The 26,863-nt window shown below is 48.7% G+C and overlaps 1 protein-coding gene across 12 annotated transcripts in view; it reads right to left on the reverse strand.

Annotated features, from left to right (window-relative positions):
* Nucleotides 1-2,668: 2,668 nt before the first annotated feature.
* KCNAB2 (potassium voltage-gated channel subfamily A regulatory beta subunit 2) overlaps nucleotides 2,669-26,863 on the reverse strand; it is a 107,674-nt gene continuing 83,479 nt past the window's right edge. For 7 of the 12 annotated variants that reach the window (XM_028740463.2, XM_028740460.2, XM_028740462.2 and 4 more), the window contains 8 exons: nucleotides 25,300-25,386; nucleotides 19,969-20,013; nucleotides 16,237-16,322; nucleotides 15,077-15,197; nucleotides 12,448-12,542; nucleotides 11,517-11,637; nucleotides 10,545-10,633; nucleotides 2,669-9,359 (listed from right to left, as the gene is read on the reverse strand). In XM_028740463.2, coding sequence (XP_028596296.1) covers nucleotides 9,270-9,359; nucleotides 10,545-10,633; nucleotides 11,517-11,637; nucleotides 12,448-12,542; nucleotides 15,077-15,197; nucleotides 16,237-16,322; nucleotides 19,969-20,013; nucleotides 25,300-25,386 — 734 coding nt within the window. In that variant the 3' untranslated portion in view covers nucleotides 2,669-9,269. The remainder of the gene's footprint in view (nucleotides 9,360-10,544; nucleotides 10,634-11,516; nucleotides 11,638-12,447; nucleotides 12,543-15,076; nucleotides 15,198-16,236; nucleotides 16,323-19,968; nucleotides 20,014-25,299; nucleotides 25,387-26,863) is intronic. The other 5 variants (XM_028740464.2, XM_028740465.2, XM_077931458.1 and 2 more) reach the window with 2 other exon arrangements.

Here is a 26,863-nt window from a genome sequence, read left to right on the forward strand (position 1 = left end):
TGGACTTCCCCAGAAGGTGATAGACTCAAGGATTTTCAACAGAGGTTGGGTGGCCATCTGCCAGGGATTTTTGAGCTGTGATTCCTTCATTGCAGTGGGGTTGGACTAGATGACCTTTGGGGAGTCCTATCCAACTCTACAATCCTATGATTCCATGATCTCCATCCTCTTGCCCATCACCTGAATTCTCCTGCATGCCCTGTTTTTGGCTCCCACTGTGTCGATCCATTCTGACCCCCTGCTTCAGGATTTTCACTGACTTGCTCTGACACGACCCATTCAAGTTGACATCCTTTCCTTTGCATTTGAGTCAGCACTCTGCAATGTTTAGTGAGCTGGTTAAAAATGGATACTTGGGAGTCTGTTGACCCAACAACCCGATAGGCTGACCTTAGGCAGGGCGGTTGAGAGTGAAGTCGCAGATCCACATCACACAACATTGCGAATGGGCAAAGGACACCATGCCCTTTGCTGGGCAAAACACAGAAGGCTGGAGAGAAACTGCCCATCCAAGAGGGATGGTGCCAAAGCTCAGGGGCAGGATTAGGCCTTTTCTCTCTGGCCTGTCCTTTGCTTTGGCGTTGGCTCGCGGGCTTTTAAGGGGCAGTTTGCAGCACCCTCATTCGACTGGCATTTTGAGACAGGCAAGGGCATGCAAATATTAAAGCCTTGAATATGAGTCATGTTTTCATGTTTCACCCATCAAAATAACACGGTCGGAAGGGTTATCTGGGGCAGGTATCATGATGAGCAAGTCGATCCTTAGGGTTGCTGGTGGTTGTTGTTTTTGTACATTTAAATAAATTAATGGGTGTACCCCCAAGGAAGTCTTCTAATTAGTGCCCTTATTTGTTGATGTTGCTCTGATAAATACGGCTGAAAGTGAGTTTGCAAGCTGCCCTAGAATCTTAAGAGCATAAGAAGAGCCCTAGTGAATCAGGCCAATGGCCTAGCTAGTCCAGCATGAAGTTCTCACTGTGGACAACCAGATTCCTCTATTGGGGAACCCTTAAGCAGGATCCGAGCACAAGAGCACAAGAGCACTCTCCGCCCCTGCAGTTTCCAGAAATGGAAATTCAGAAGCAGGGATGTGAGCTCCTTTGGTGTTAGGATTCAGTCCTGTAAGAGTGAGTTCAGGAAGCCTGAAAGTGCCGCTGCTAATAATAATAATAATAATAATAATAATAATAATAATAATAATAATAATAATAATAATTTATTATTTATACCCCGCCCATCTGGCTGAGTTTTCCCAGCCATTCTGGGCGGCTTCCAATCAAGTGTTAAAAACAATACAGCATTAAATATTAAAAACTTCCCTAAACAGGGCTGCCTTCGGATGTCTTTTAAAGAGAGGATAGCTGCTTATTTCCTTCACATCTGAAGGGAGGACGTTCCACAGGGCGGGCGCCACTACCGAGAAGGCCCTCTGTCTGGTTCCCTGTAACCTCACTTCTCGCAATGAGGGAACCGCCAGAAGGCCCTCGGTGCTGGATCTCAGTGTCCGGGCTGAACGATGGGTGCTTAGCCCTTATAAGCCTGGTGTCAGAGCTGCCCCTGGTCCCAGCTCACAAAGGACCAATGCCAGTTCAGCTTTATATACTTTATTGGAGTTCATTATTGGTTTGACAGCCGTGGCGCGCAGCCCTACGTCTGAAACCCTAGACCGTCGTCCTCCGTCTGAGTCTCCTCCCCCAGACACCAGTTTAAGACCCTGGCTTTGCTCCACCTCTTCCTCTGCTCCCTTTTCTTCTGGGTCCGCTTGTCCGCCGAGGTCTTGCCCTTCCTAGACTCTTCTGAGGCTGAATCCCCTGAGTCTTCCCCCTCCCTCCGGTGAGCTTTAGGACCTGGTTCCCAATCCGTGCTTTCTGCTGTCCCGCGCGCCTGTACATTTGAACTTGGCGCGCGCGCCCAGCCTGCCACCTTCCTTCTGACCGTTATACTGCTCCTGTCGCTGCTTCCCTCTTCGGGGATGCCAGCTGGGCTTGACTCCGTCTCCCTGCTTGCCGGAGGAGACGCTGACTCTGACCTATGGGGCTCTTCCCTCTCACTACGCTCTGGTGGGGAAGCTGGCCCTGATTTCCAGCTACTGCTTTGGGAGTCTCCGCTGGCCCCCTGCTTCTGGTGTGTCCCCCCTGGGACCCCCCTTGCCCTGGCCATCGGCGCCCCCTTCTGGGAATCTTCTGATTCACTGGAGAGGCTCATGGAATCTCTCGGGTCACTGTCATTCTGCCCTCCGCTGCCTTCAGATTCTTCCCCTTCGCTCTCCATTTCCTCTCTCCCCTGCGCCTCTGCTCCTGAGCCCCTGACACCTGGCTTCTGGGCCAGGCTTTCTCTGCTGGCTCTCAGCTGTCCTTCAGCTGTGAGCCGGGACTGAGCGCTTGTGGTGGGGTAATGGTTACAGCATCAGACGGGGACCTGGGAGAGATGAGGGTTCAAATCCCCATTAAGCCATGAAGCTCACTGGGGTGACCTTGCCTCGCACCCTGACCTATCTCACAGGGTTGTTGTGAGGATTAAATGCGCAGAACCGCATACCTCACCTTGAGCAACTCGTAGAAAAACGGTAGGTTAGAGATGCAGACAATAAAATGAATAGTACATAAATAATCATCTACCAAAGGCGCAGAGGAAGAAGAGTTAAAGAGAGAGCTCTGGCGACAACAGATAAAATAAGGCTTGTTTTTTATTTATTCATTTATTCATTCCATAAATACAGAAGCTTTTTCTTTAATCAGTCCAAATCTTTGTCAGGAAGCATGATTGATGGGGGCTAGCAGCCTTTTGCCTAGACGCGGTTAGCTCAGGACTCACAGTCGTCATATATGTCATTTCTAGAGAACGATCACTTTTGTTTTGACATATATAAAAAGGCAAAAAAAGAAAAAAGAGAGAGTATTTTTAATTTTATTTACATACATGGAATTAAAAAAAAAAAAAGACACTGGAAGGTTAACGGGAGGCAGTGGACATTTACAGATCCCCTGCTCACCCCTGGCTACAGTGGCATTTCTATGGCTCCCTGAAAGAAGTTGATTAGCACGGCAAACACGGCTGATAGGGAAGGTTTTGGGGGGAAGGTGGAAGCCTTCGGTGAGGGGCTTAGACACTGTGAAACGTCTCAAAGTGGGGCAGACACGGAGGAGAAAATGCACAGTCCTCTGGCATGCAGAGGGGAAAGGGCCCAATCCCAGAGGGTGCAAAGAGGTCAGAATGGTTCTGAATTCCTATTTCATTTGGTGGGGTGTGCGTGATCCTACGGTTGGACCCAGAATTAACTGAGCTTGGTTCTCACTGAAATCAATGGAAGCTAAGTCATGCCTTAACTTGTCCTGTTGATTGCAAGTGGGAAACTTCTAAGATGCTGGAATCCACCCCCCATTGTTTGTCTATGTATTGGCAGAACAGCTGCTGATGGCTTTAAATGTAGGGGGTTGGGGGAGCCTCTTGAGGCTGAAGTCAAATGGTAGTGTTCTCCCCCATCAACACCCCCACCATAAGAGTTGAGGCCATTTGAAAGGGGGCCCGAGGTTCCTCTCCTTCTGGACATGTTTCTCTGCCTTCTGCCCTTGCTCAAATAGGTTTTTACATTCCTCCCACAAAAGGGCAGCACATTTAAGCCCCACTGGGGGAGTTAGTTCTGTGCTTAAATCTGCTGGAGGCCACAAAGCTCTAAGTGGCTCAACTTTGCTTGGAGGGGGCAAGCTTCCTGGACAGGGGACCCATCAAGAAAAATAAAATAAAGCAAATATAAAGAAAAAAATCAATGATAAAAGTTGGTGATCCAGTGATGGAGGCCACAGCTGTGTTTCGGCAGCTCCTTGACTTTGCAGCTTGCTGCCTTCTGAAACAGCAATTCAGCCTCTGATGCGACCGGTGCTGAAAAGGATTTTGCAACTAGCCCAACTAATTTGGATGAAGCCCATCCTGTCCATGCAAGGCTGCAGGATGGAAAGTGCTCCCTCAGACTGGAGAGGGCAGAAATCATAATTCTGAATCCTCCCTGCATGTAGAAAACTTGTCACATGAGCTACTTTTCTCATTGCAGGGACTTCATTTAAAAATGTGATTCTCCCACTGGCAGTCCCGTTCTTTCTTCCTGGCTCCAGGTTCGACCACATCCTTCTGTTACGTTTGCAGCAGAGGGCCCGATTGTTGCATTTCAATGCAGATTGTGTAATTCTGGATTATAATGTAAACTGGACTCGACTTCCTCTCCATCCGTACAGACGACATCAAGTCCAGAGAAAGAACCAAATGTTGCTTTGCGGGAGTAGGGGAAAGCAAAAGTTTATAACAAGAGAGGATAGGAAATGCGTTTGACGAAGGCTTCCCACTGGAAACGATTTGGTAAGCGAGGGGTGCGGGGGCGGACAGACATACAAAAATACTTCTCATCCACGGGGACAGACGTTAGTAAAAAAATAACACAAGCCTTTCGCGGCTCAGTCTCAAAACGCATCATATTTACACTACCCACCGACTAGCCGAAAAAAAGGAAAGAAAAAAAGGAACCCGCTTTCGTACTTAGAACTGGTCTGGAACGTCGCAGCACTTCTGAATCAGGAGCCCCCAGTTCCTGAGTCAGGCTGCTCAGTTCAGGATCCCTCTTGTGCAGGCAGCTGAATGGTTGTCCTCCATGAGTTAAAAAAAAATACAAGGAGGGGTGTGTGTGTGTGATAAGAACCCTTTTGCAAGCTCACCCCTGGCGTATGGGCCCCTGGTGTGCCATTGCAAAAAGCAGCCATGAGCAGGTCCCTGCACGATATAGGAGGCAGCAGGGGAGGGCTTGATAAATCAGGGGAAAGGACAGAAAAGAGGGTAGTTACAACATTAGTAAGAACTTTCTGACAGTGAGGGCCATTCAACTGTGGAAGGGACTCCCTCGGAAGGTGGTGGACTCTCCTTTGATGGAGGTTTCAGCTGTGATTCCTGCATTGCAGGAAGTTGAGCTAGATGAACTTTGGGGGTCCCTTTCCAATTCTATGACCCTGGGACTCCAGGAGCAGGCTGCCTGCCTTTTTGCATTAATCTCTGAAACTGCTTGAAGACATTCCCATCTAGCTCAGGGGGTTGTATCCAACTAAAGCTGCATTTGTACACAGCAACTTTATTCTGTTTCGCTGACCTTTCCCGAACTGTGAATTACCTTGAGTGGTTTACAAAAACCACTTCCGGAAATACCTAGTGAGGAATGGTGCAAGTGTTAGCGCTCGTTTTCATGTTATGTGCAAACAGATTTTTTCTTTCTTTCCCGGGAGCAAATACAGCAACGCAGAAATTAAACTTGCGCTATATCCTGCTCCGTATCTGGAAGTGGCTCGTATGTTGTGTGGCAAGCTCTAATTGTTGGTGTTTGTCTGTCTCGAGAGCCAATGGTGTGCACCTCCGGGGATGAAGCAAAGTCAAACTGCTGCATTAGCCGCACCAAAGTGAGCTCCCTGAATATCCTAAGGAGATTCGCAGTTAGGGAGATGTCGGGAAAGCAGCCTAAGCCTCATTCAGAGCCGGCCCATTGAAATTAATGGACCTGAGTTGGTCATCGCCATTAATCCCAATGGATCTGCTCTGTGTCGGGCTAGCACTGGGAACAATCCAGGAAGTTTCTCCATTGGGGGTGGGGAAGAGGCCCCAAACTGTGGGAACCCAAATTCATTGTGCTTCTGAAGTTGATTGCAAATGCAGCAATAGCGAGGTGGATGCAGTTGCATTTGTGGCTGCTGCCCGACGGCCAGAGGAAACCGAATCGTGAAGTCGTGTGTCCACATAAAAGCAAACAAAAACAACAACAAAGCAAATCAGGGCATGAATGCAATTTCATTCTTTTTGCCAGGAAGAGAGTCATAAATGCATAGCTGCTTTTGTCACCAGGACAGTCTGGCATGCATATTGTTGAAAAGCCTTATTGCAAAGCTGTTGTTCAATGAACTGGCTGCTTTCCCGGCAAAACTCTGGGCATCCATCCATTTTTGCTCCTTTTCAGGGCGTTGGGCTAAATGGCCCTTTAGGTCCCTCCCAACTCTACAGTTCTATGATTCTGTTATTTGGGTTTCCGGTTTTATTTCCCCTCTGCTGTTTGCTACATTCCCAGCTGAGAATAAGTTTCATTGCTCCCTCCCCCCAAAACAGGAAGAGTCTGGATGCAGGCAATAGTTTTAAAAAAGCTAAAAGCAGTTGGAGAGATGTACCATTTCCTATGGTGCCTCTGTGTACTCTCAGGTGCACAGACCACCCACTTTTCAACACACATGCACTTCTTTTGTCCCACTGTTACCTCTGGCCAAAGAGGTCTGGCAGGTTGCTAACACGGCAAAAGCCTACCAAACCTGTTTGACCACAGGCAAAACTGGAGGGACAATGGTGCCTTCATTTCTTGGGGGTGGGGCGGGGCGGAAGAAACCCTTGGCTGCAGTTTTGTAAAGGAAGGCTCTAGGAATTCTCTAGCCACCTCACATTAATTTTTAGGCATTATTTTAAAAATAAACAAATCTTTGCTTCGAAGTCATAGGCCATAAAAGAAACCCACTAAAATGCTGGAAATGTTCAGGATGCCAAACCAGTTTTTCTGCAAAATTGCCTGATGCCATATATGCCCATTTGACTGCTTTGATCTTTGGAACAGTCAGGAGCACCACATAATGCCTGTTCCACAATGGTAAGAAATTGGTATATTTTAGTGTGGCAGCACCTACACTGTGGAACTCCCTGCCTATTGACACCTGTCAGGCACCTTCACTGAACTCTTTTTCAGATCCTGCTAAAAACACTGTTGTTTTAGACAAGCCTGCCCAGATTTACTGATGTTTGTTTATAATCTGGTTCTCAGCTTATCATTGATTTTAATTACTGTATTTTGCACTCCATAAGACGCACCAGACCATAAGACGCACCTAGTTTTTGGAGGAGGAAAACAAGAAAAAAAATATTCTGAATCTCAGAAGCCAGAACAACAAGAGGGATCGCTGCGCACTGAAAGCAGCGATCCCTCTTGCTGTTCTGGCTTCTGGGATAGCTGCACAGCCTGCATTCACTCCATAAGACGCACACACATTTCCCCTTACATTTTAGGAGGGAAAAAGTGAGTCTTATAGAGCAAAAAATACGGTATTATTTTTTGAATGTTTTAAATAGCTGACTGTAATTGTGCTTGCTGATAATATTATGGTTTTATTCTTTTTTTGCAAACCACTTAGAGGTCTCTTCTTCTTTTTTTACAATCAAGTACATACGCTTTGGGGGGCGGGAATTAGATAAAGGATGCCCAACTGCATCCTTCCTCAAGTCACTGGGCTTGCCAAATATTTCACAACTTCTGCCTGGGCAGGGGCTGATGAGAATCGGAGTCCAAAAAGACCTGGAAGGCATTGGCTCTGCTCCCTGTTACACCTGCTGTAGGGCTGCAGTATCAACTGATAAACAAGTAAAGGTAAAGGTACCCCTGTAGCCTTCAACTTATTACATTTGGGGTTGGTACAAATCCACAAAAAAGGGGGGATGGGAGATAGAGAAAACGAACATACAGCATCAGATGCAACACTTTGGAATTCAGGAGCTGATTTTGTGTGCGGCCATCCCAGAAGGCAAGCTCATCTCATAGCCAACTAAGGCACAATCTTTGCATTGGCCGCAACGGGACAGGGAAAACTCTCCTCTGAGAGGGGCTCTGGGCCTTTTGGACGGCGTGGCCACAGAGATGGCGGGGTCAGGGGCGTGGTGGCCCCTTCCGTGGGGGGGACCCTCATGCTGTCACATCGCCCCTTCTGGCTCCCCACTTGGAAGGGACTATTCTGCTGTGGGAACCGATGGATGGGACCCTAAGCTTATCCTACAAAGTGTGTGGGGGGGGGACACAAGTGCATATCAACCTGGAGGGGGGTGGAAGTACATGCTCTCGATTCCTCTGGGAACCTCTCTCTGCCTGCTCAGAGCAACAAGGCTGTGAAGGACATCAAGGCAGCACCTCAAGCTGTAGAAAGTGAGGGACATTTTTCTGTGAGGGTGGGGAGTATCTGAGGGAGGACATGGGAGGATGAGCAGGTACTAAGCGGACCTACTGGGGTCAGAAGAGGGCCTGAGTGAGATATAGGACAAAGAAGAAGAAGAAGAAGAGTTTGGATTTGATATCCCGCTTTATCACTACCCGAAGGAGTCTCAAAGCGGCTAACATTCTCCTTTCCCTTCCTCCCCCACAACAAACACTCTGTGAGGTGAGTGGGGCTGAGAGACTTCAAAGAAGTGTGACTGGCCCAAGGTCACCCAGCAGCTGCATGTGGAGGAGCGGAGACGCGAACCCGGTTCCCCAGATTATGAGTCCACCACTCTTAACCACTACACCACACTGGCTCTCACATCTTTCCAACCAGGAGGTTCTGGGTTTCTAGTCTAGGCCTTCTGTTTCTCCATGGCCAAGCCTTTCTTCTTGAGCCCACCTGGGGAAGAGATGGGTCAGTTTCAGCCTGTGAATGTCTCATCCCCCTGATCTCTCCTCTCTGCCCCCCTGCCTCCCCCCCCCCCCAGCTCTGAAGCTAAGTGATAGAAAGAATGAACCACTTTTTGCAAAACGTGGCCTGTGGGACCTTGCAGAACTGGGCACTTTCTGCTCAGCCAATTCACTCTGAATCCGTCTTATTCCCCCAAAAGTCAAAACAGGGAAAGAGGGAATGGTTGGCAGCAGGGAGGGTGCCTGTAGTGGCTCCCCAAAAGCAGCTTCTGACACTTCCAGGAGGCTGGCCAAGGCACATTCCTCAAAGCTCCTCTAGTTGGGCTTACAGAGAGTTGGGATGGTGGATCGAAGCATAACCTTAACTCTGCCCATTTAAAAGAAGAAGAAGAAGGTCCCAGCTCAAACCGAGATGAGCTGAGCGCTGTGATATTCTCTCTGTGCGTAGATACGGTGGTTGGGAGAAAGAGAGAGAGAAAAAACGACTGCAAGGAAGAGAGAGAGGAGGAGGGAGAGAAGAAAACTCAAAAGTTGTTTTCTCCTTCGAAAAAGGAAGCATGGACGTGAAACCAACCTCACTCGCCCCTTTCCCAAACCTGCAGCGTTTTCTTGCATTCAAAATGAAAATTAAAGTTTAAGAAGCCTATGCAGTCTGGCGACGTTTGAATACGGTTTTCTCTAGGACGCCTTCGGTTCAGACGCTGCGCTGTTGTCTTGGGTTGCGAACCGTTATTTCTTGACTTGGCTTCGATATAGCTTTAAGCAAGCGAACGGGAGAGGCAGAGGAATTCAAGGAGTAGAAAGTCCCAGGCGGGAACAGGATTCCCGATTAGGACCGGTAGTCCTTTTTGCTGTAGGGTTTATTGCCCAAGATGCTGTCGATCTCATGGATAAGAGAAGAGGAGAGTTTTGGAAGAACCTGCCGGGTGGAAACGACAAGTAAGAGGGAGAGGTCATAAGTTAGATTTTGATTACGACGCTATCAAGCCTGTGCTTATTTTCTTTCTTTCTTTGGAGCATTTGTACCCAGCTCTTCAGCCGCTTACGTACAATGGAAATGAGGCAGTCCTTACCTGCAGGCTTATAATAAATACCAACAATAACAATAGACGACACACAAGGGAAATGGGACTGGGAGGGAAGAGGAAAAAGCAAAACTCAGGAATCAATTTCTTAACAGTTCCTAAAATGACCAGCTGGCACAGTTAAGGAGCAGGAGCTGCCTGATGGAGGTGGCATACCTCACACCAGAGTCGATGGAGTGATTTGTGTTGCCTCCAGAGAACTCGTAGTGCTACGTGCTGATCCTCCTGCACCCATATTGCATCATCACAACAACACTGAGAAGTAGGTTTGGCTAAGAAGACAAATGCATGTTCTGACATACTGAATGGCGTAAAACCCTAAAGTAGTGGTTCTCAACCTGTGGGTCCCCAGATGTTGTTGGACTACAACTCCCATCATCCCTGAGCTCTGGCCTTGCTAGCTAGGGGTGATGGGAGTTGTAGTTCAACAACATCTGGGGACCCACAGGTTGAGAACCACTGCAAAGCAAGGGTTGCGGTCCCTTTGGTGGGTGAACTTCTAAGTGTTTGCATGTAAGAAGCACCCCTAAAAAAAATCAATCTTTTGCTACAGTAGCCTCCCCCTGAGGGTGATAGAGCTATTCTGACCTGGAGGGGTCTCAAGAGAGACCCCATTCAAGGCAGCCAGTCTGGCATGTTCTACGAAAGCTGAGTTGCAGAAGCATCTGCTCAATTCACTGTCTCCTTTCAATGTAAATATCATTGTTTGCAAAACTAAAAGCAGAGAGTGTGAAGCCAAGATATGAACCCCCAAATATCGTCCCTTCCTCCTCAATCCCTTCTCTCCCATGCCAACAATCAGTAATCAAATAGTTTTCAATAGTCTGAAGGCTCTTGCCTAAGGCTGGATGGTCATCTGCCAGGGATCCTTCAGCTGCAATTCCAGTATTGCAGTGGCTGAGACTTGAGGCCCCTTCCAGCCCTGCAGTTCTATGGTTCTATGTCCAGAGCATTCCATGCAAGAAAAAAACCCCAAAGATCAGTTTGCCAGGGCCTGAAGGTGGGTGATGGGTGCTCACCTGTATTGCTCCAATATTCTCCATTAACTGGTCTGCATTGGAAGCCCCCAGCAAGACAGAGCTGACCCCTTCGTTCCGCAAACACCATGCTGGAGGTGGGGGAGAAGAAGAGCATTAGGGGAATGTAATGGAGACACTGCCAAGGCCACCTGGGGGATTGTTTGGGGCCAGAGTCTTTTTGGGGGAGAGTCAAGTGATTAGTTCAAGAAACTCTGAGCAGTGTCAAAAAGTCACTTTTGCTCTCAAGCTCTGGACAGATAAGGGCACATTTATTTCTTCACAAGATGCATCTACCATGTGAAATTTGCTGCCTGCAGTTAAGGCAAAGGCTACTAGCTTAAGAAATCTTTGGAAAGAAGAATTATATAAATCTGGAGAAGCTGTGAAAACTAAATGGAGCTTCTGAGTACCAGTTTCTCTCTGTCTCTGTCTCTCTCTGTGTAGAGAAAACAGTGGAGGGGACTCATTGCCCTCATGCCCTGCATGTGAGTTTCTGTCTGTCCCCTGTTGGAAACAGAAGGCTGGGTCTAGATCAGGGGTCCCCAACCTGCAGCCCATGGGCCGGAAGTGGCCCACAGAGGCCATTTAACTGGCCCACGAGCCGCGCCCAAACCAAGCCGCCCACTGGGCGAGTCCCCACATGTTGCGCTAAACCAGTGCAGCATGGCACAGGGACTCTTTTCTGTGGCTCCAGAAATTGCTTCTGTGCATGCCCAGACGCCAAAAATTGCTTCTGCGCAGGCGTGGTTTTTGGTGTCTGGGCATGCGGAGAAGCAATTTCCGGAGCCACGGACATGTGCAGATGCGATTTCTGGAGGATCTCTGTGGGAGTGATCCAGTCCATGCCCGGTAAGCCTTTCCGACCCCTGGTCTAGATGGATCCGCTACCCAGCCAAGCTGCTCTCCCGTTCTGCAGAGACAGCCACTGCCTCCAGGAAAGGGTCAGGATGGAGGCAAGCGTTTCCCACTTACCAATGGCAAGTTGGGGCAGAGTGCAGCCCAGCCGCTCAGCGATGGCCTGCAGTTCCTTCAGCTTGGCTTGCTGCCGCCTCCCTTCCTCACTCAAGATCTTGTCTTTCAGCCACTGGTAGCCCTGCGGTTGGGGAGAGGAAAGAGACCAGTGGCAGGCGGAAGCAAAGAGAAACCAAGGTATGTGAGGTATAGAATCTAGTGGGACTAAGCTGCCAAACCAGCCAGATCAGTTCATTGGTTAAGGCAATAGCTTCGGCCAGCCAGTTATGAACTGCCATTTAAGAGCACAAGTAGAGCCTGCTGGATCAGGCCAATGGCCCATCTAGTCCACTATCCTGTTCCCACAGTGGCCAACCAGATGCCTGTGGGAAGCCCGTAAGCAGGATTCAAGCACAACTGCCCTCCTCCCTCCTGTGGCTTCCAGCAACTGGGGTTCAGAAGTTGTGGAGGCAGAGCATAGCCATCGTGGCTAGTAGCCATTTACATTAGAAGGAGGTTGCCCTGTTGCCACTGAGGCAAATCGGGGTAACCTCCCTCACCTAACTGGAAAAGACACCACCTTGCAAAGCGGAAGAACAATGGCCAAGGTTCTGCTTGTGAGTTTTAGCTGATGCTGGAAGCTGGAGACACAGAGGCATGCCTTGCTCTGGGCTGGGCTCAAGAGCTGTGGTTCAGTGAAGCCGGATCTGTTGGGATATTGATGCTCCAAGCCCCTCCATCCTCTGCTCAGGACATTTCAACGTATTTATTATATGTGCCGATAAAACCATATATCCTAGAGACACCCCAGGCCCCAATGACCTTCATTCCAAGGGAATGGAACCCCTGGTAAGTCCTGGGCCTCCCCTGAGTCTCCTGTCACTCAGAGACAGGGGCACGTGCGACAGTATTTCCCTTCTGCCGGTCCCAGCGATCAATTGCCACCGCTCACTTTTAGCGATGCTCGTGAGTAGGGAGGGATCCCCGCGTCGTATTTCCCCGAAACGATTCCACATGCTAAAGGGGACCACGTCATGGCGCCCACACCTAAGGGGAGAAAGAGGAAAAGGCCAGTTGGAGGGTGGAGAGCAAATGCTTAACAGCAATGTTTAGCCTGGAGAAGACGGAGAGGTGATGTTATTGTTATTCATGGAATTCATTAGTCCCAGGGCAACCCAAAGTGACTTACAACCAACCAGACAGACAACCCCCCTCCCCAGTTACACTGAAACCAAGAGGTAAAAGAAGGTTTTTATTTATTTATAAATTATGAGTTTTGTGTCCTTGCTTCTCCTTTTACTTGTTTTGTTTGGTGGTATTTTATGCATTGTGACTTGCCGTAAACCTTTATTGATTATAGTTTTTAGCAATTATTGTAATTGGTAATTATTATTAGTAATTGTGATTGGTAATTATTATTTGCTGATATTTAGCTTTACTGTTTACTATTATAGTCTAATGGATTGTTGAATATTGCTTTATTTGATATCAGTTGTTTATTTTAACATTAACGTGGTTGCTTTGTATTGGATGAGATGGTTATTACTGTATTTTTCGCCGCATAGGACGAACTTTTCCCCCTCCAAAAATGATGGGGAAATGTGTGTGCGTCCTATGGGGCGAATGCAGGCTTTCGCTGAAGCCTGGGGAGCCCGCGGGAGTTCCCGCACGGCTCCCTAGGCTTGCAGATAGCAGCCTGCTGCCCGAAGCCCGGGGCGTGCTGAAGCAGCGCACCCCGGGCTTCGGGCAGATATCCGCAAGCCTGGGGAGCCTGTGGGAGCCACCCACCAGCCCCACAGGAAGAAAAACCTTTGTGTCCCACAGGCCTGCGGCTGCTTCTGCAGTCTCCCCACCCCACCCTCCACCAAGCCCAGGAGCTTAGTCCACAGGAGCTTAGTCCGCACGGCTCCCTAGGCTTGCGGATAGCAGCCTGTTCTGAGAGGTGGGGTCGGGGGAAGCTCTAGCTTTATTCCCCCCCCCAAAAAAAAACTAGGTGCGCCCTATGGGCCAGTGCGCCCTATGGGGCGAAAAATACGGTATGTGTGTGACCTTTGCTGTCTATTTTGTTTCTTCAGCTTGTAAACCACCTTGAGTATAGTAATATAGAAAGGCATTATAAAAATTAAAAGTGAAATAAAATGAAAAAAAGAAATCTATTAAAAACATCCCATTTGCTTCTGAAAGGCCACAGATAATTAAACGCCAAAGGTCTGGCTATAGAGGAAAGATTTTGCCTGGTGCCTAAAGATGTATAATGAAGGTGCCAGACAAACCTCCCTGGGAAGAGCCATCCACAAATGGGGAGCCACTGCAGAAAAGGCCTGTTATTGTGTTGCCACCCTTTGGACATTATGCAGAGGCAGCACACAAACAGGGGCCTCAGAGGATGATCTCAGGGTCTGGGTCGGTTCATATGGAGAGAGTCAGCCCTTGAAGTATTGCAGTCCTGAACCGTTTAAGGAGGTACAAGGTAAACTCCCTTTAATAGCCAGGACAACCCAGTCAGATGGGTGGCATAATCATCATCTACTAATCCCCTAGGACCAGTGGTGTGTGTGTGTGTGTGTGTGTGTGTGTGTGTGTGTGTGTGTGACTTACGTAATTCCATCTTTCCCCCCTTTGTGTGTTTCTTTAAAACACATTTTATTTTATTACATTCCTATCTCGCCTTTCTCCAATTGATGGGAATACAAGGGGGTCTGTACAGCCAGGCACTGATCAGCCCTTTTCTACCATCAGTAAAAGGGCAGCCCAGGGACCTCCAGCCCCTGCAGAGCCAGTTCAGAGAGGCTAGGATGGCGAGGTCAAAGCTGGCTTGTTGGGACAGGATTAAACATTCAGAGGAAAGGCTGCTGCTCCTGACCCCTCTCTGACATTTCTATTAATGATAATTAATATGCTGAAAGCCTCTTAATCCCAAGCTGCAGTTTTGAGCCAGCAGGCCAAAAAAGGTTAAGCAAAGCAGTTTCCCCAAATAACTGCTTTTTGGGGCCCTTTGGGAAGCAGATCATGGGGGAGGCACCAGGATGCTGGGATTTCCGTTCTGTTGCTTCCCTGAGCCTTGGGCAGGGTGGGATTTAAGGACCAAACCAGATGGGAGATGTGCAGGAGATCTCCAGTCAAACGGCCTGGATGTTTTGGATAAACTTTAAAGGCCCCAGGGAGTGTGTGCTGAATCAGGCCCTGGGCTACAGGTACTGGGGCGGGGAAGGATGCTAAACTGTTCCACCCTCACCCCTTGCTCAAGATCTGTTATTTATTAATTGCGTCCCACCTTTATCCTCCATGGAGCTGAAGGTGGCTTATGTGGTTTTCTCCCTTCTCCTTAATTAATCCCACAACAACAACCCTGCGAGGTAGGTTAGGCTGAGAGAGAGTCACCCTGAGCCCCCATTCTGGACCACTGGGCCCTGGGAGTCTGTACTTGCTGGCCCCTTCTGCCTCTTGTCAGCTGTGCTAAAGCAAGCAGCCTCACCCAAGCTAAGAGCATGGCACCCCTTTCTCTCAGCAGGGCAGCATCACCTCTGCCGCCTTTATTCAGCCTTGCTGGCATTCCAGAGGCGGCTTCCGCACACGCTTACCGATCTTGTGGAATAGCTCTGGAAGCTGCACTTCCACTTTCTCTCTCTGGAACATGTGGTACTCTGCTTGCTCACAGATGGGCGGGATGAGGTTGAACTGGCGAGCCACTGAATACGCTTCCTATGAGGGGGGGAAGCAACAACACCCCAAAGCAGTCAGGAAGTGGGTGAGGCAGAAGAAGAGAAGAAGAAGAGTTTGGATTTGATATCCTGCTTTATCACTACCCGAAGGAGTCTCAAAGCGGCTAACATTCTCCTTTCCCTTCCTCCCCCACAACAAACACTCTGTGAGGTGAGTGGGGCTGAGAGACTTCAGAGAAGTGTGACTAGCCCAAGGTCACCCAGCAGCTGCATGTGGAGGAGCGGAGACGCGAACCCGGTTCCCCAGATTACGAGACTACCACTCTTAACCACTACACCACACTGGCTCTGCCTGCTCCTTTGCGCCATGGTGTGTAGCATACCGGACACCTGGACCTCCTCCCCAGGTCCACGGCTTGGCAGGGAAATCAAAGAAAGCCACTCCAGGGATTGAGGAAAGTTAGGGTTCAGGTCCCAGCTCATGCAAAAGAAAAAGGCCAGGGGACCCCTGAGGATGCACAGAGCGCTTTCCCCCTCACCACTGAGTAAGTACAGAGAGCTCCTACCCATCTTGGCTCCTAGCCCTGTTTGGGTGTTTGACCCCCTCCCCCCCCATCAGAATAGGGCCTCTCCCCTGTTGCAATCCCATTGCCCAGTTATGCCACCCTACATACTTTTGAGGTGAAGGTCTTAGCTGCACCTCCATTCCTGTTCCCCCCCCCCCATCAAATCTCCAGTATTTGGCAGCTCTGTTCCTTCCAGCCTTTGCACACCCATTGGGCAACTCAGCCATTCCATTCTGCTTCTCAGACTGCGTCTCTGGTTCAAGAAATTTCCCTTCCGCCTTGTTTCCCCAGAGTTGAGCCTGTGGCTTTTATCTCCATTCCTGGCAATTCATCCATCTATCCTCCTAGATTCATTTTACTTTTGAGGCGAAGGTTGGAAGCGGGTGGGTCCCAGTTTTACACATCTGCCTGGCATCTTTTCTATCAGCCGCCCACTCTTCCTCTCTGCTTCCCCTTCTCTCTCTCTCTTTCTTCCACCCTTTTTACCCCCCCCCCTTTCTTCATCCACAATACCATAATCTCCATGGAGCTCCACCGCGACGTCCCCCAGTACATGGCCATCCCTTGGTTGATGACGTGGGTCATGGCTCGCACCGTCTCTGGAAAAACGAGAAAGGAAGAAAGAGAGAAGGAACGAGAGAGGCGTTAAACCCAAGGCGATGAGCCAGCCTGCCCTGTCGAATTAAGGCCACGACACCAAAAAAAAAGGAGAAAAGAAAAGGAGGGACCAGGGTGGGGAGGCTTTGACTACTCAGACATCTTGCAAGCAGTGTAAATTATTGGCCTCAAAAATGGGGAGGATGGGAGGATGGGGAGAGGGAGGGAGGAGCTGAGAACAGCAACTCCCTATGGAAAACCAGACCGTTATCTCCAGGGAAATGCCTCACACTGATGGTGCGCCGGGAGATCCCATCCAAAAACCGGCGGAAAGGCAACGAATTCGCGAAATGAAATGGAAACAGACAAAAGGTGGGAGGATGAAGCCGTCGGTGACCAGATGGGTGGGGTGGGGTGGGGTATGAAGGGACAGCACAGAAGGGCAGCTTATGGAAAAGAGCCTTCCAGAGCGGGCATCGAAGGGTCAACCCAAAGGGCTGTTCCAAAGGACCCACTGTGGCCTAGAGAAGTCGCTAAGCACAGGGTGATCAGCAGGGACATTTCTGACCATCCTCCCCAACCAGGACCAGGAACTCAAAGAGGTCCTCCTGACTCTCAGGAGCCACCCAAGCCATTTTGCTGCCTGAGGCAAAGATGGTGCGTTCCCCATTTTACGCACAAAGCCGCACTAGACTGGTAGCTGGATTTTATTTCAGAACAGGTGGCGGGACAGAGTGTTCCTCCACAGCCTAGGGCAGCAGGCTAGCTTAGGAGCTGCAGTGCCCTAGTCACTTTCTGTCTCTCAGAATTTGCCGCCTGAGGCAGCTGCCTCATTCTGCCTTGTGAAAGGGCTGGGACTGCTGACTCTGAACAGGGAGGCTCCTGCCTTTGAGCTCTTGTGTCATTAGATTTGCCAAGGTCCATGTAGCCCAGCACTGGGTTGCTAAGAACAGCCAGGAACAAGGAAGGTGACACCTTTTGGAGGCTTCTGGCTGGCGTGTGCATTAGATGGGGACAACGATTTCATCCAGCAGGGCTCTGGTTAAGGACGCGGGGAGAAGTTCAATCCAGTTCACACTTTCTGGAACAATATGTGAACCAAAAGTCAGACAAGTTTCCTGAAGCACCATTGGAGGTTTGCCTTCTGCTTACTTGAATAGGAACTTCCCAGGCTGTGCATCAAGGTGGCCTCTAAGATTATTATTTTATGTGATCAGGATTTTATAAGCCAATGGGGAGCATCCACACTTCTCTCTGTGCCCCCAAGCTAACTGCCCCACCCCTCTCCCTTCACAACAAAGAAAAATCCATTCCCTTAGATCTTCTCTCTTCCTTTGAATATTTCCACAAGGCCTGTCCACTCATCTGGCAGGAAAGCATTGTTTCTTCTGGATTCCTAGGTACCGAAGAGGTCATTCATAAAACTAGGAGCTGGTTCATTCATAGAACTAGGAGCTATTGTGGGGCAGAGGAGAAGGTGGCTTAGGACAAGGGCATTTCTATTTAAAAGCTAGGCTGAAGGAAGGGTTGCCCTCCTCAAATACAGAAGCTGGGACTGGACATAGAATTTAGCATCCTTAATTAAACAACAACACCAACAGGTCAAGTTTCCAGCCCTTCAGGTCAGAAAGATATGCTTGAAAGCGTCTGAGCAAGTAGCTGTGAAACTTCATGCTGAAATCAATTTGCCTTTGCAGAGCCACTGGGTGTTTCAGGGACCCTGGGACTTTTGGGGTTTGGACATTCTTTCAGCTGTCCCGCTGCCACAGGGGTTCTGAAGCATGCATGGCAAGAGTCCTCAAAAATCCTTCCAGCCAAAGCAAAATAATAATAAGAATAATAATAATAAACCAACAGCAACCAACAACCGCAAAACAGTTGCATGCCAAAAAGCAGAATAGGAATTTGAGAGCAAAAACGAACCAATCACATCCCATGCACCAAACTAAAAGGAGGCCCCTTTTGAGATGTCTCTAAAGCTGCTCCCAGTTCTCAGGGTTGGAAGAAAATCAAGGTTTTATCTAGTGCAGCAACCTGCTCTCACAGTGGCCAAGGAGATGTCTATGGGATGCACGCTAGTAGGACCTTAGTACAAGAGCTCTCTCCCCTCCTGCAGTTTCCAGCAACTGGTATTCAGAAGCATCGCTGCCTCCGATCATGAAGGCAGCTATTGCGGCTAATAGTTATTGACATAGCCTTCTCCTCCAAGGTCAGCCCTACTCAGATTACGGGGTAGAACTAACTTCAGTCTGTCAGTTTCAATGGGTCTACTCTGAGTGTAACTGAGTTGGATACAATCCTTATTTTTCTGCAGTGATCTGGTATCACAACCACTATTTTACACACAGATGTTCAAAATAATTCCTCTGGTCTCCCAAGCTACTCTGCTGGCTATTTAGTTATTGAGATACTAGACCACCGAAGAAGACCAGTTGGTGGTCAAGATGCTTTTCGTGTACATTACGTACAAAAGAGTGCATGCCTGTTCATGCTTAAGGACGCATCGAGCTTTTTGTTTTCAATACTTGCGGCCACAAAATTTGTTTTACAAAGGGCACATGTTACTTTTATCACCACCACCACCACCACCCTTCATTGATTTAATCAAAATATTCATAGGCCACTAGTCACATTGGAGTGGTTTACAACAATTATACTTAAAATCATACAAAAACCATTATATAAAGGTTAAAATATGTTACTGAAACCTATATTCTTAATTGCCTGCATAGGCCTGATGGAATAGAAAAGTTTTCCTGTAGGCACTTCTCTTCCCGTAGGTTGAAAGGGAAAGTGCCTGCTAAATTTCTATTGGCACAAAGCATTCCACCAGACTGGGTGAAAGACCCTAAAGATTTGGTTTCTTACAGTCATCAAATGAGTCTCGCCAACTCAGGGTACGCTTCTTATTTTAATAGCTTCAAGTTTATCTGTTTCTTAGCTACAAACTGCTTCACAGCCAATGGGGTGACACTAAAGGAGTGCACATTCGCTGCTTGGTGTCAGTTGACGTCCTTTTGCAGTTTTTGCAAAGGGGTCCGATTTCTGCCAATCTGTTCCTTTGCCTCATGCATTCTCAGAGTCAATGAACTCAGGGTGGGAGATTATTGCGGCAAAACAGCAGGCACATTTACCGGGGTCTTGGGATACACGGCTGCATCTCGTAGGTTTCTTTTTGAAAATGACGAGCATCTCACGAAAGGGGGTGCGGCAGGGTGAAAGGCCCACCCCACTGAGAAGAGTTGTCAAATTTCGAAGGGGTGCAGGACAGAGCATCACAGACACAAGGCATGCATTTCAGAGACAGCAGAGGAAAACGTGGAATGGAATGAACCAGGGAGGATGGTGGGGTGGTGGGGTGGCGGAAGAGATTTTGGATTTTAAATTTTACTTGCAAGATGTTACTAAAGGGACAAAGGGTTGTTTTGTTTTTTGTTTTTGGGTGGTATTTTCCCCCCTCTTTCTTTCTTTGCTTCCGTTGGGCATTTTATGGAGAATTTTGCCATCCGAGTAATGGGAGAAATTTTGCCAATGAGAATAAAATAGAAAAAAATGGGGAGAAAAAAGCAAAACTGCATGGATTATTCCATCCCATAAAATGCCACTTGGATGCAGATAATCAAGATGAGGTGGGGGGGTACCATGTACCTTCTATGATGAATGTTCGCGACTTGGAAGAGCTAAATGGGTTCCCTGGTGATAAAAGAAAGATTTAAGAGAGACCAGAGTTTACAGCTGCCGCTGGCGTATCGCAAGGCATGGTGTACAACATAAGGGGAATCTGGGCAAAGGACGAGACTCGTTGCCCCTTCCACCACCACCCTCCAAGCTCCCCTTTTCCTTTGCAAAAGTCAAGACTGCCCTTCCCAGTCTCAAATCCTCACCCAAAGGGAACTTTAAACCAGGAGTGGTTAACCTCCAGTTTGGGGGCATCCCCTCACCCCCATCCCCTGCCACCCCACTGATTTTGGCAGCGATTGCATCAATAGCTGTGATTCCTGCATCACAAGAGGTTGGGTTCATCTTGCGTCTCCATCAATTTTTTTGGACTACAATTCCCATCATGCTTAGCTAGCAGCAAGCAGGGATGATGGGGATTGTAGTCCAAAAAACCCCTTCGAACTCTACAATTCTCTGATTCTACGAAATGAAGAAAAACAAAGGCAGATCCAGAGCCCAGGAGCCTGATGAGACCACGCCCGGTAATTGGATCAATCGTTTCATGAACGGAGATAGGGATGACACAGTCTCCTCTTCAGCTCATCTGCATGGATCAGCTGAGGGTGGTGGCAGCTGTGCACCCCCGTTTGTGTGCCTGCGGTGGGTAGGTTAGTGACACCCAGTCCTATGCAACCCACTGCTAGTATGTAGACAATGTCCCCCCCACCTCCATGGGAGGTGAACATGACCATTGGGTCAGCAAAGGGTTAGCTACCCCTGTTTTAAATTCTCTAACCAGGCACCAGGGTCACATTCACATCACACATGTAAAGCACTGCGGTACCGCTTCAAACAGCCATGGTTTTCCCCAAAGAATCCAGGGAACTGTAGCTTGTTAAGGGTGCTGGGAGCTGTTAGGAGACCCCTAGTCCTCCTCCCAGAACTACAATCCGCACGGTTCCCTGTAAAGAGGGATTGATGTGGAACCACTCTGGGAATCATAGCTCTGGGAGGGGAACAGAGGTCTCCTAATGACTCTCAGCACCCTTAACAAACTACAGCTCCCAGGATTCTTTGGGGGAAGAGACTCCTTTAAAGCAGCATCACAATGCTTTAAAATGCACAGGGTGAACCTGACTCAGGAGATTCAGCAACTGCTTTGGATCGCATTGTCATGGTCAGGAAGGACTTGGGGTGACAACCATCCCTGTCTTTTGCACCCAAGAACAGAGATATGTGGTTAATTCCCACCAAAGGGAGCTGGTGTGGTGGTTTGTGCAGCCAGGAGTCAGGAAAGCCCCTTTGCCACAGTCACTCAGGGGCATTCGGCACGCTCGCACACACACAAAACAACACACACACACTTTCTTGCGGCCTCAGTCCCCACATCTGCAAAATGGGAAACCATTACACCGACTTACCTTGCGGGTTGTTGTAAGCATTAAGCGTGACAGTGAAAGCACCAATCAAATGTATTTTGTCATCCAATTCACTCCATACTGTGTGGGTCTTGTTGGAAACCAGGGGCAGGGAACCTGGGCTCCCCTCCCTCCAGGCATTGTTGAATTCCTATTGGCCTCTGAAGCCAGCATGCTTAATGGTCAGGCATGATGGAAGTTGGAGTCCAACATGCCCTTGATGGCCACAGCTTAGTCTCACTGCTGCAATAAACAACTGATGGAGCATATGGGCTGAGTTTTCATGCCATAATGTGGGGAAAGGGGGAATGAGGACAGTGACTCATGCAGAAGCACAGAGGGCAGCCTCCACTTACTCTTCCCCACTCTTGGTGGAGCAAACCCTTTTTAGGCTGAGTGCAAGACTGATAAACCCGCACCTCCTTTTTAAGCTCGGAAAATAAGTCTATCGGATGTGTCAGAGGTATGGGGGTCATCATCCGAAGTAAGTAAGAAGAGCTTCCTAGATCAGGCCAATGGCCCATCCAGTCTAGCATCCTGCTCTCACAGTGGCCAATCAGATGTCCCAAGCAGGATCCAAGCACAAGAGCCCTCTCCCCTCCTGCCGTTTCCAGCAATTGGTACTCAGAAGCATTGCTGCCTCCAACTCTGAAGGCAGAACATAGCCATTGTGGCTAATAGCCACTGATAGCCTCTCCTCCATGAACTTGTCTAATCCTCTTTAACCTTAACTGTGTGGTCAATATGGTCATCACTTACAAATCAGTCAGATCTGAAAGGCAGATGGAGACATGCAGGTGTCTGGATTAGTGCCGGTATGAAATAATCACCCCAATTTTACAGGGGTGTTCATATTCTGTGGGAATAGGGTTGCTATTTTCTGCAGCCTTTTGGGGGTAAAGGGTAAAGGGACCCCTGACCATTAGGTCCAGTCGCGGACGACTCTGGGGTTGCGGGACTCATCTTGCTTTATTGGCCAAGGGAGCCGGCGTACAGCTTCCGGATCATGTGGCCAGCATGACTAAGCCGCTTCTAGCGAACCAGAGCAGTGCATGGAAACGCCATTTACCTTCCCGCCGGAGCGGTACCTATTTATCTACTTGCACTTTGATGTGCTTTCAAACTGCTAGGTGGGCAGGAGCAGGAACCGAGCAACGGGAGCTCACCCCGTCGTGGGGATTTGAACCGCCAACCTTTTGATCAGCAAGCCCTAGGCTCTGTGGTTTAGACACAGCTAATCACACACAGGGTTTAAAGGTACAACGGAGAGCATCCTTGGGCCACTGTGTGCAATAAATTAAGATTAACAGTCCCTTCCTCTTGAAAACAGGAAAGCAATTCTCTGAACTCTACTCCAAATATTTCCATTTGTTTCTAAAGGGGGTCAATTCATTTTCTAGGTGAAACCACCCATCCCTGGAACCAACACTTCCACAAAAAATTAGAAGCCTTGAGGGAGAGCAAATTGTGATATTAAGTATTAGGCAGTGGTTTTTTTCTAGACAGTCGGCAGTCATCACACAAGGGAGGGCTCTTGGACCCTTCCAGAGCATTGTACCTCTCTCCCTAAGCCAGGCAGAAGCTCCCCAGGCTTTGGGAAGGAGGTGTGAGGCATCTGACAGACTCCTGCAACCCTCCCACCTCCTTCCCAAAGCTGGGCCATACTGTGTACTGGCCCGTACTACCAAAAAAAGCAAAGCAAAGCAAAAAGCACTGAGTATCACTCTGGATTGAACAGCACAGAAAATGCCACTCAAGAGCTGTTTCAGTTTTCCTCACTGTCAATCTCTACCCCCCAAGACCTTGTTTTTATTCCACCCCTCTTGAAACCCACAACTCTTAAAACCTGAAGCCTGAATTTTGGCTCACACAGGAAGCTTCCTGGGATAGCCTGGGACCAATCAATACCTCTGAGGTTGGTCTCCCTGCCGGGGTTGTTGTATGGCTCTGTTGAATAAGTATCATATCATGGATAAATGTTTCTTTTTAAAGGGAACAGTCCCCGGTCCCCCTGGCCTGCTGACTAGATATGCTCCAGAGACAAATTTAATCCACCAGCTGTTTGTTGGGGTGCTCCCCAATGTGAAAAGGACTGTGTCAAATGTGCAACTGCAGCTGGTGCTACGAGAAGATCAAAGAAGCAGGGGAAATCCCTTAGGGGACTTGTGTTCCTTGCAAATGCATAGTCCATGCAATTTGCAACTGCATGCATTTTGGGGGGGACGCAATGGCATTTTGAGGCTTTAAGCAGCCATAAGGCATGGCTTGCTGTTCAGTGGTGTGCGATTTACTTGCCGCTGATTCAACAAGAAACAGCTTTGTGTATGTGGAATTCTCTCTCTCTCTCTCTCTGTGTGTGTGTGTGTGTGAAGCAGGTAATTTTATGCAGGGCCAGAACCACATACTATTGGAATGTGGCGCTTGGCTCAAGAAAGGTTTCCCCTCTTCTCTACGATGAACTGTATTGTTATGGAAATAGAAGACAGTATCTCACACGAAAACATGGAAGTGCACGAGTTCAAAATCAAATACGTGAGCTCGTGCATGAGCGCGCGCACACACAAACACATATACACACACACAGAAGGCAGAAAACGGGTAACATTCAGAGTTGAGATCCTTAACAAGGCCACCAGGTTGGCAAGGAATTGAGGCTTTCCATGGCAGAGTGGGAAATTCGCTGGGGTTTACGAGTGCATTTACAAGTTGGGTATGTTTCGCCTGGAGAAGGGGAGACTGAGAGGTGATGTGATATCCACCTTCAAGTATCTGAAGGGTTGTCACATGGAAGATTGAGAAATCTTGTTGCCTGCTACGCCAGAGGGTGGGACCTAAGCCAATTCATTCAAATATCAACATTACAGCAAAACATTAGGAAGCAATTTCTGATGGTTAAGAGCTGTTCAGCAGTGGAAGGTGCTACCTTGGGAAGTGTTGGGCTCCCCTTCGTTGGAGGTTTTTCAACAGAGGTTGGGTGGCCACCTGTCAGGGATTCATTCGCTGTGCTTCCTGCATTGGAAAGGGTGGACCTAGATGACCCCTGGGGTTTCTTTAAACTCTACAATTCCATGACGGTGTGTAAATGCACAGGAGCCCTTGTCACAGATAACTAAGCAGAAACCAAGATAATGTGGTATTTTTTCAAGGTCTCCCGAATGGGTGAAATCTGTGGTTCTTTGGGGTGGGTGGGAATCCTTCCAAATCTGCAGAGGTGTTACAGCTCATTTAAAAAATCTTCAGTGATTTTATCCTGCCAGGAATAAATTAACTGAAGTTTCTGTGAGCCTAGTGTCCTCGCCCGCTGACAGAGGAGGCAGCCTGCTGCATCTCTGCATGATTTTCGGTTCTGGCCTTGCTGCCTTTCAGTCTCTTCTGGAGGCAGGTAATCGCCCCTCATCCTTGAATCGGGTGTGACTGCATCAATTTCTCCTTAGGTAAGAAGCAGCTGATTTACCTGCCCTCAGGGGAGGCTGCCCGGTGTGCCCCTGTAGGATTCATTGCTCTGGCTTTGTACTGTTTCAACTATTCTCTGCTTGGGGCAGCCTCCTCTCTCCATCAGCTGCAACTGGATCATCCAATCACTCTCAAGCCAGAGATGCAGCAGGACTTCCTCCTCAGAGGAAGCTGCCTGTTGCATCTCTGCATCAGTCAATGCTCTGGCCATGCCCCCTTTCAATCTGAGGGAAGAGGGACTCCTGTAGACACATGGGGATGGGCCTGTAGATCCTTTCAGGCACGAGAAATCAATGTGTGGAAGGGGAAAGAGGGAGGAGAGCGCCTCTTCTAGCTGACGTTTGGCAAACATGGATCTCTTCCCCTGCCGTGGTCAAGGACTGCAGGGTTCCACCTTGAAGAGACAGGTGCTCTGAGAGAGAAAGCAAAATGCGGCAGCCACACCTACCTTCCATGGGCGTGTTGGGGTCTGGCCGATTGGCAAACACCACATCCACGTATTCCAGCTGCAGCCGTTCTAGTGAAGCCTTCAGGCCTGCAGGGGGAGGCAGAAAACAAACGTGTCAGAGAGAAAGGCCCAAACTGAGCACTGCAAGATCGTCTTCTACATTAGGTGGCCTCTGGAGCCAGCCAGCAGACCACCAAGGCTGCATTTGCAGATACATTTAACACATTACGGTACTGCTTTAAACAGCCACAGCGTCCCCCAAAGGATTCTGGGGGCTGTAGTTTGTTAAGGGAGACCCCACCCCCACCCCCATTCTCCTCACAGAACTGCAGTTCCTTCTGAAAAGGGATTAAAAGTGGTATCATAGCACTTTATATGGAAGGTGGCCCTGAAATCACCCCGTTCTACAACCTCTCTGGTAGGTGCCTTTGTAAGGGTTCTTGGAGCTGTGCAAGGCAACACTTTTGAACCAAGCATTTAAAGCACTATGATACCACTTTCAACAGCCATGGCTCCCCCTAAAGAATTATGGGAGCTGTAGTTTGTTAGGGATGCTCAGAGTTGTGAGGAGGCCCCTATTCCCCTCACAGAGATATGATTCCCAGAGTGGTTTCACAATCAATCCCTCTTTCCCAGGGAACTCTGGGAACTCAGGGAAGGGAATTATGGGGTGGTCTCCTAACAACTCTCAGCAGCACCGTTCACAAACTGCAGCTCCCAGAATTCTTTGAGGGAAGCCATGTGATATTGCAATGCTTTAAATGTATGATGCGAATGTCCCTCAAGTCTCTGCCACCTCTTTCCTCTTTCTCTCTGCCTTCAAGGGTTCGCTTGCGGGCACCTCGATGCCCCATATCTCACCCTGGAGACGTGGGGCATACGTACAAAGAGAGAAATTGACAGCAATTTGGTGAATGCACCACCCTCTGGAGTTGGCCCCATTGAAAGCACCACAGTCCCCACACATTTGCAGAACAAGGGTGGTCGCCGCCACCCCATACAAACTGGGGGATACAACCCCAGCTTTCTGGCCCCTCATATGTTTCCCTGTTAACTCTATTTGTAGCCAGCAATCAATGACAGCAACCCTGTTTCAAATGGCCAACGTTCATTAAAGAATTAGGGCAAGAATTAACGTCACCCATTATACAATATTTTAATGTTTTTAATAGCATCTGGATTCCACAAAGCTTAAGCCTTCCAGGGCAAACTATCTCCTGCTGGTGCCTCTGCGTGCTTTGTTTTGTAATTGAGGGTATCAATTAAAAAAAAAAGGCACTGGGGTCAGCCAGTCTCTACTTAAAAATAACAAGGGGGGGGGCGGAAATATGGCATATGCAATTGGGCAGGTGGGGTGTATAAATGAACCCTTGCTTTATAGCAGCTAGGAACACAAGAAGCTGCCTTATGCTGCCAGTATGCTGAGCCTAGCCCAGTATTGTCTGCACTGGCTGGCAGCAGCTCTCCAGGGTTTCAGGCAGGAAGTCTTAGCCCGGACCTTCTGCATGCAAAGAGTCTGCTCTACTATTGAGCTGCAGCCCTAGCCCCACGTTTTTATATGTGA

Source organism: Podarcis muralis, chromosome 7 (assembly GCF_964188315.1).
Source record: "Podarcis muralis chromosome 7, rPodMur119.hap1.1, whole genome shotgun sequence".
Classification (NCBI taxonomy): domain Eukaryota; kingdom Metazoa; phylum Chordata; class Lepidosauria; order Squamata; family Lacertidae; genus Podarcis; species Podarcis muralis.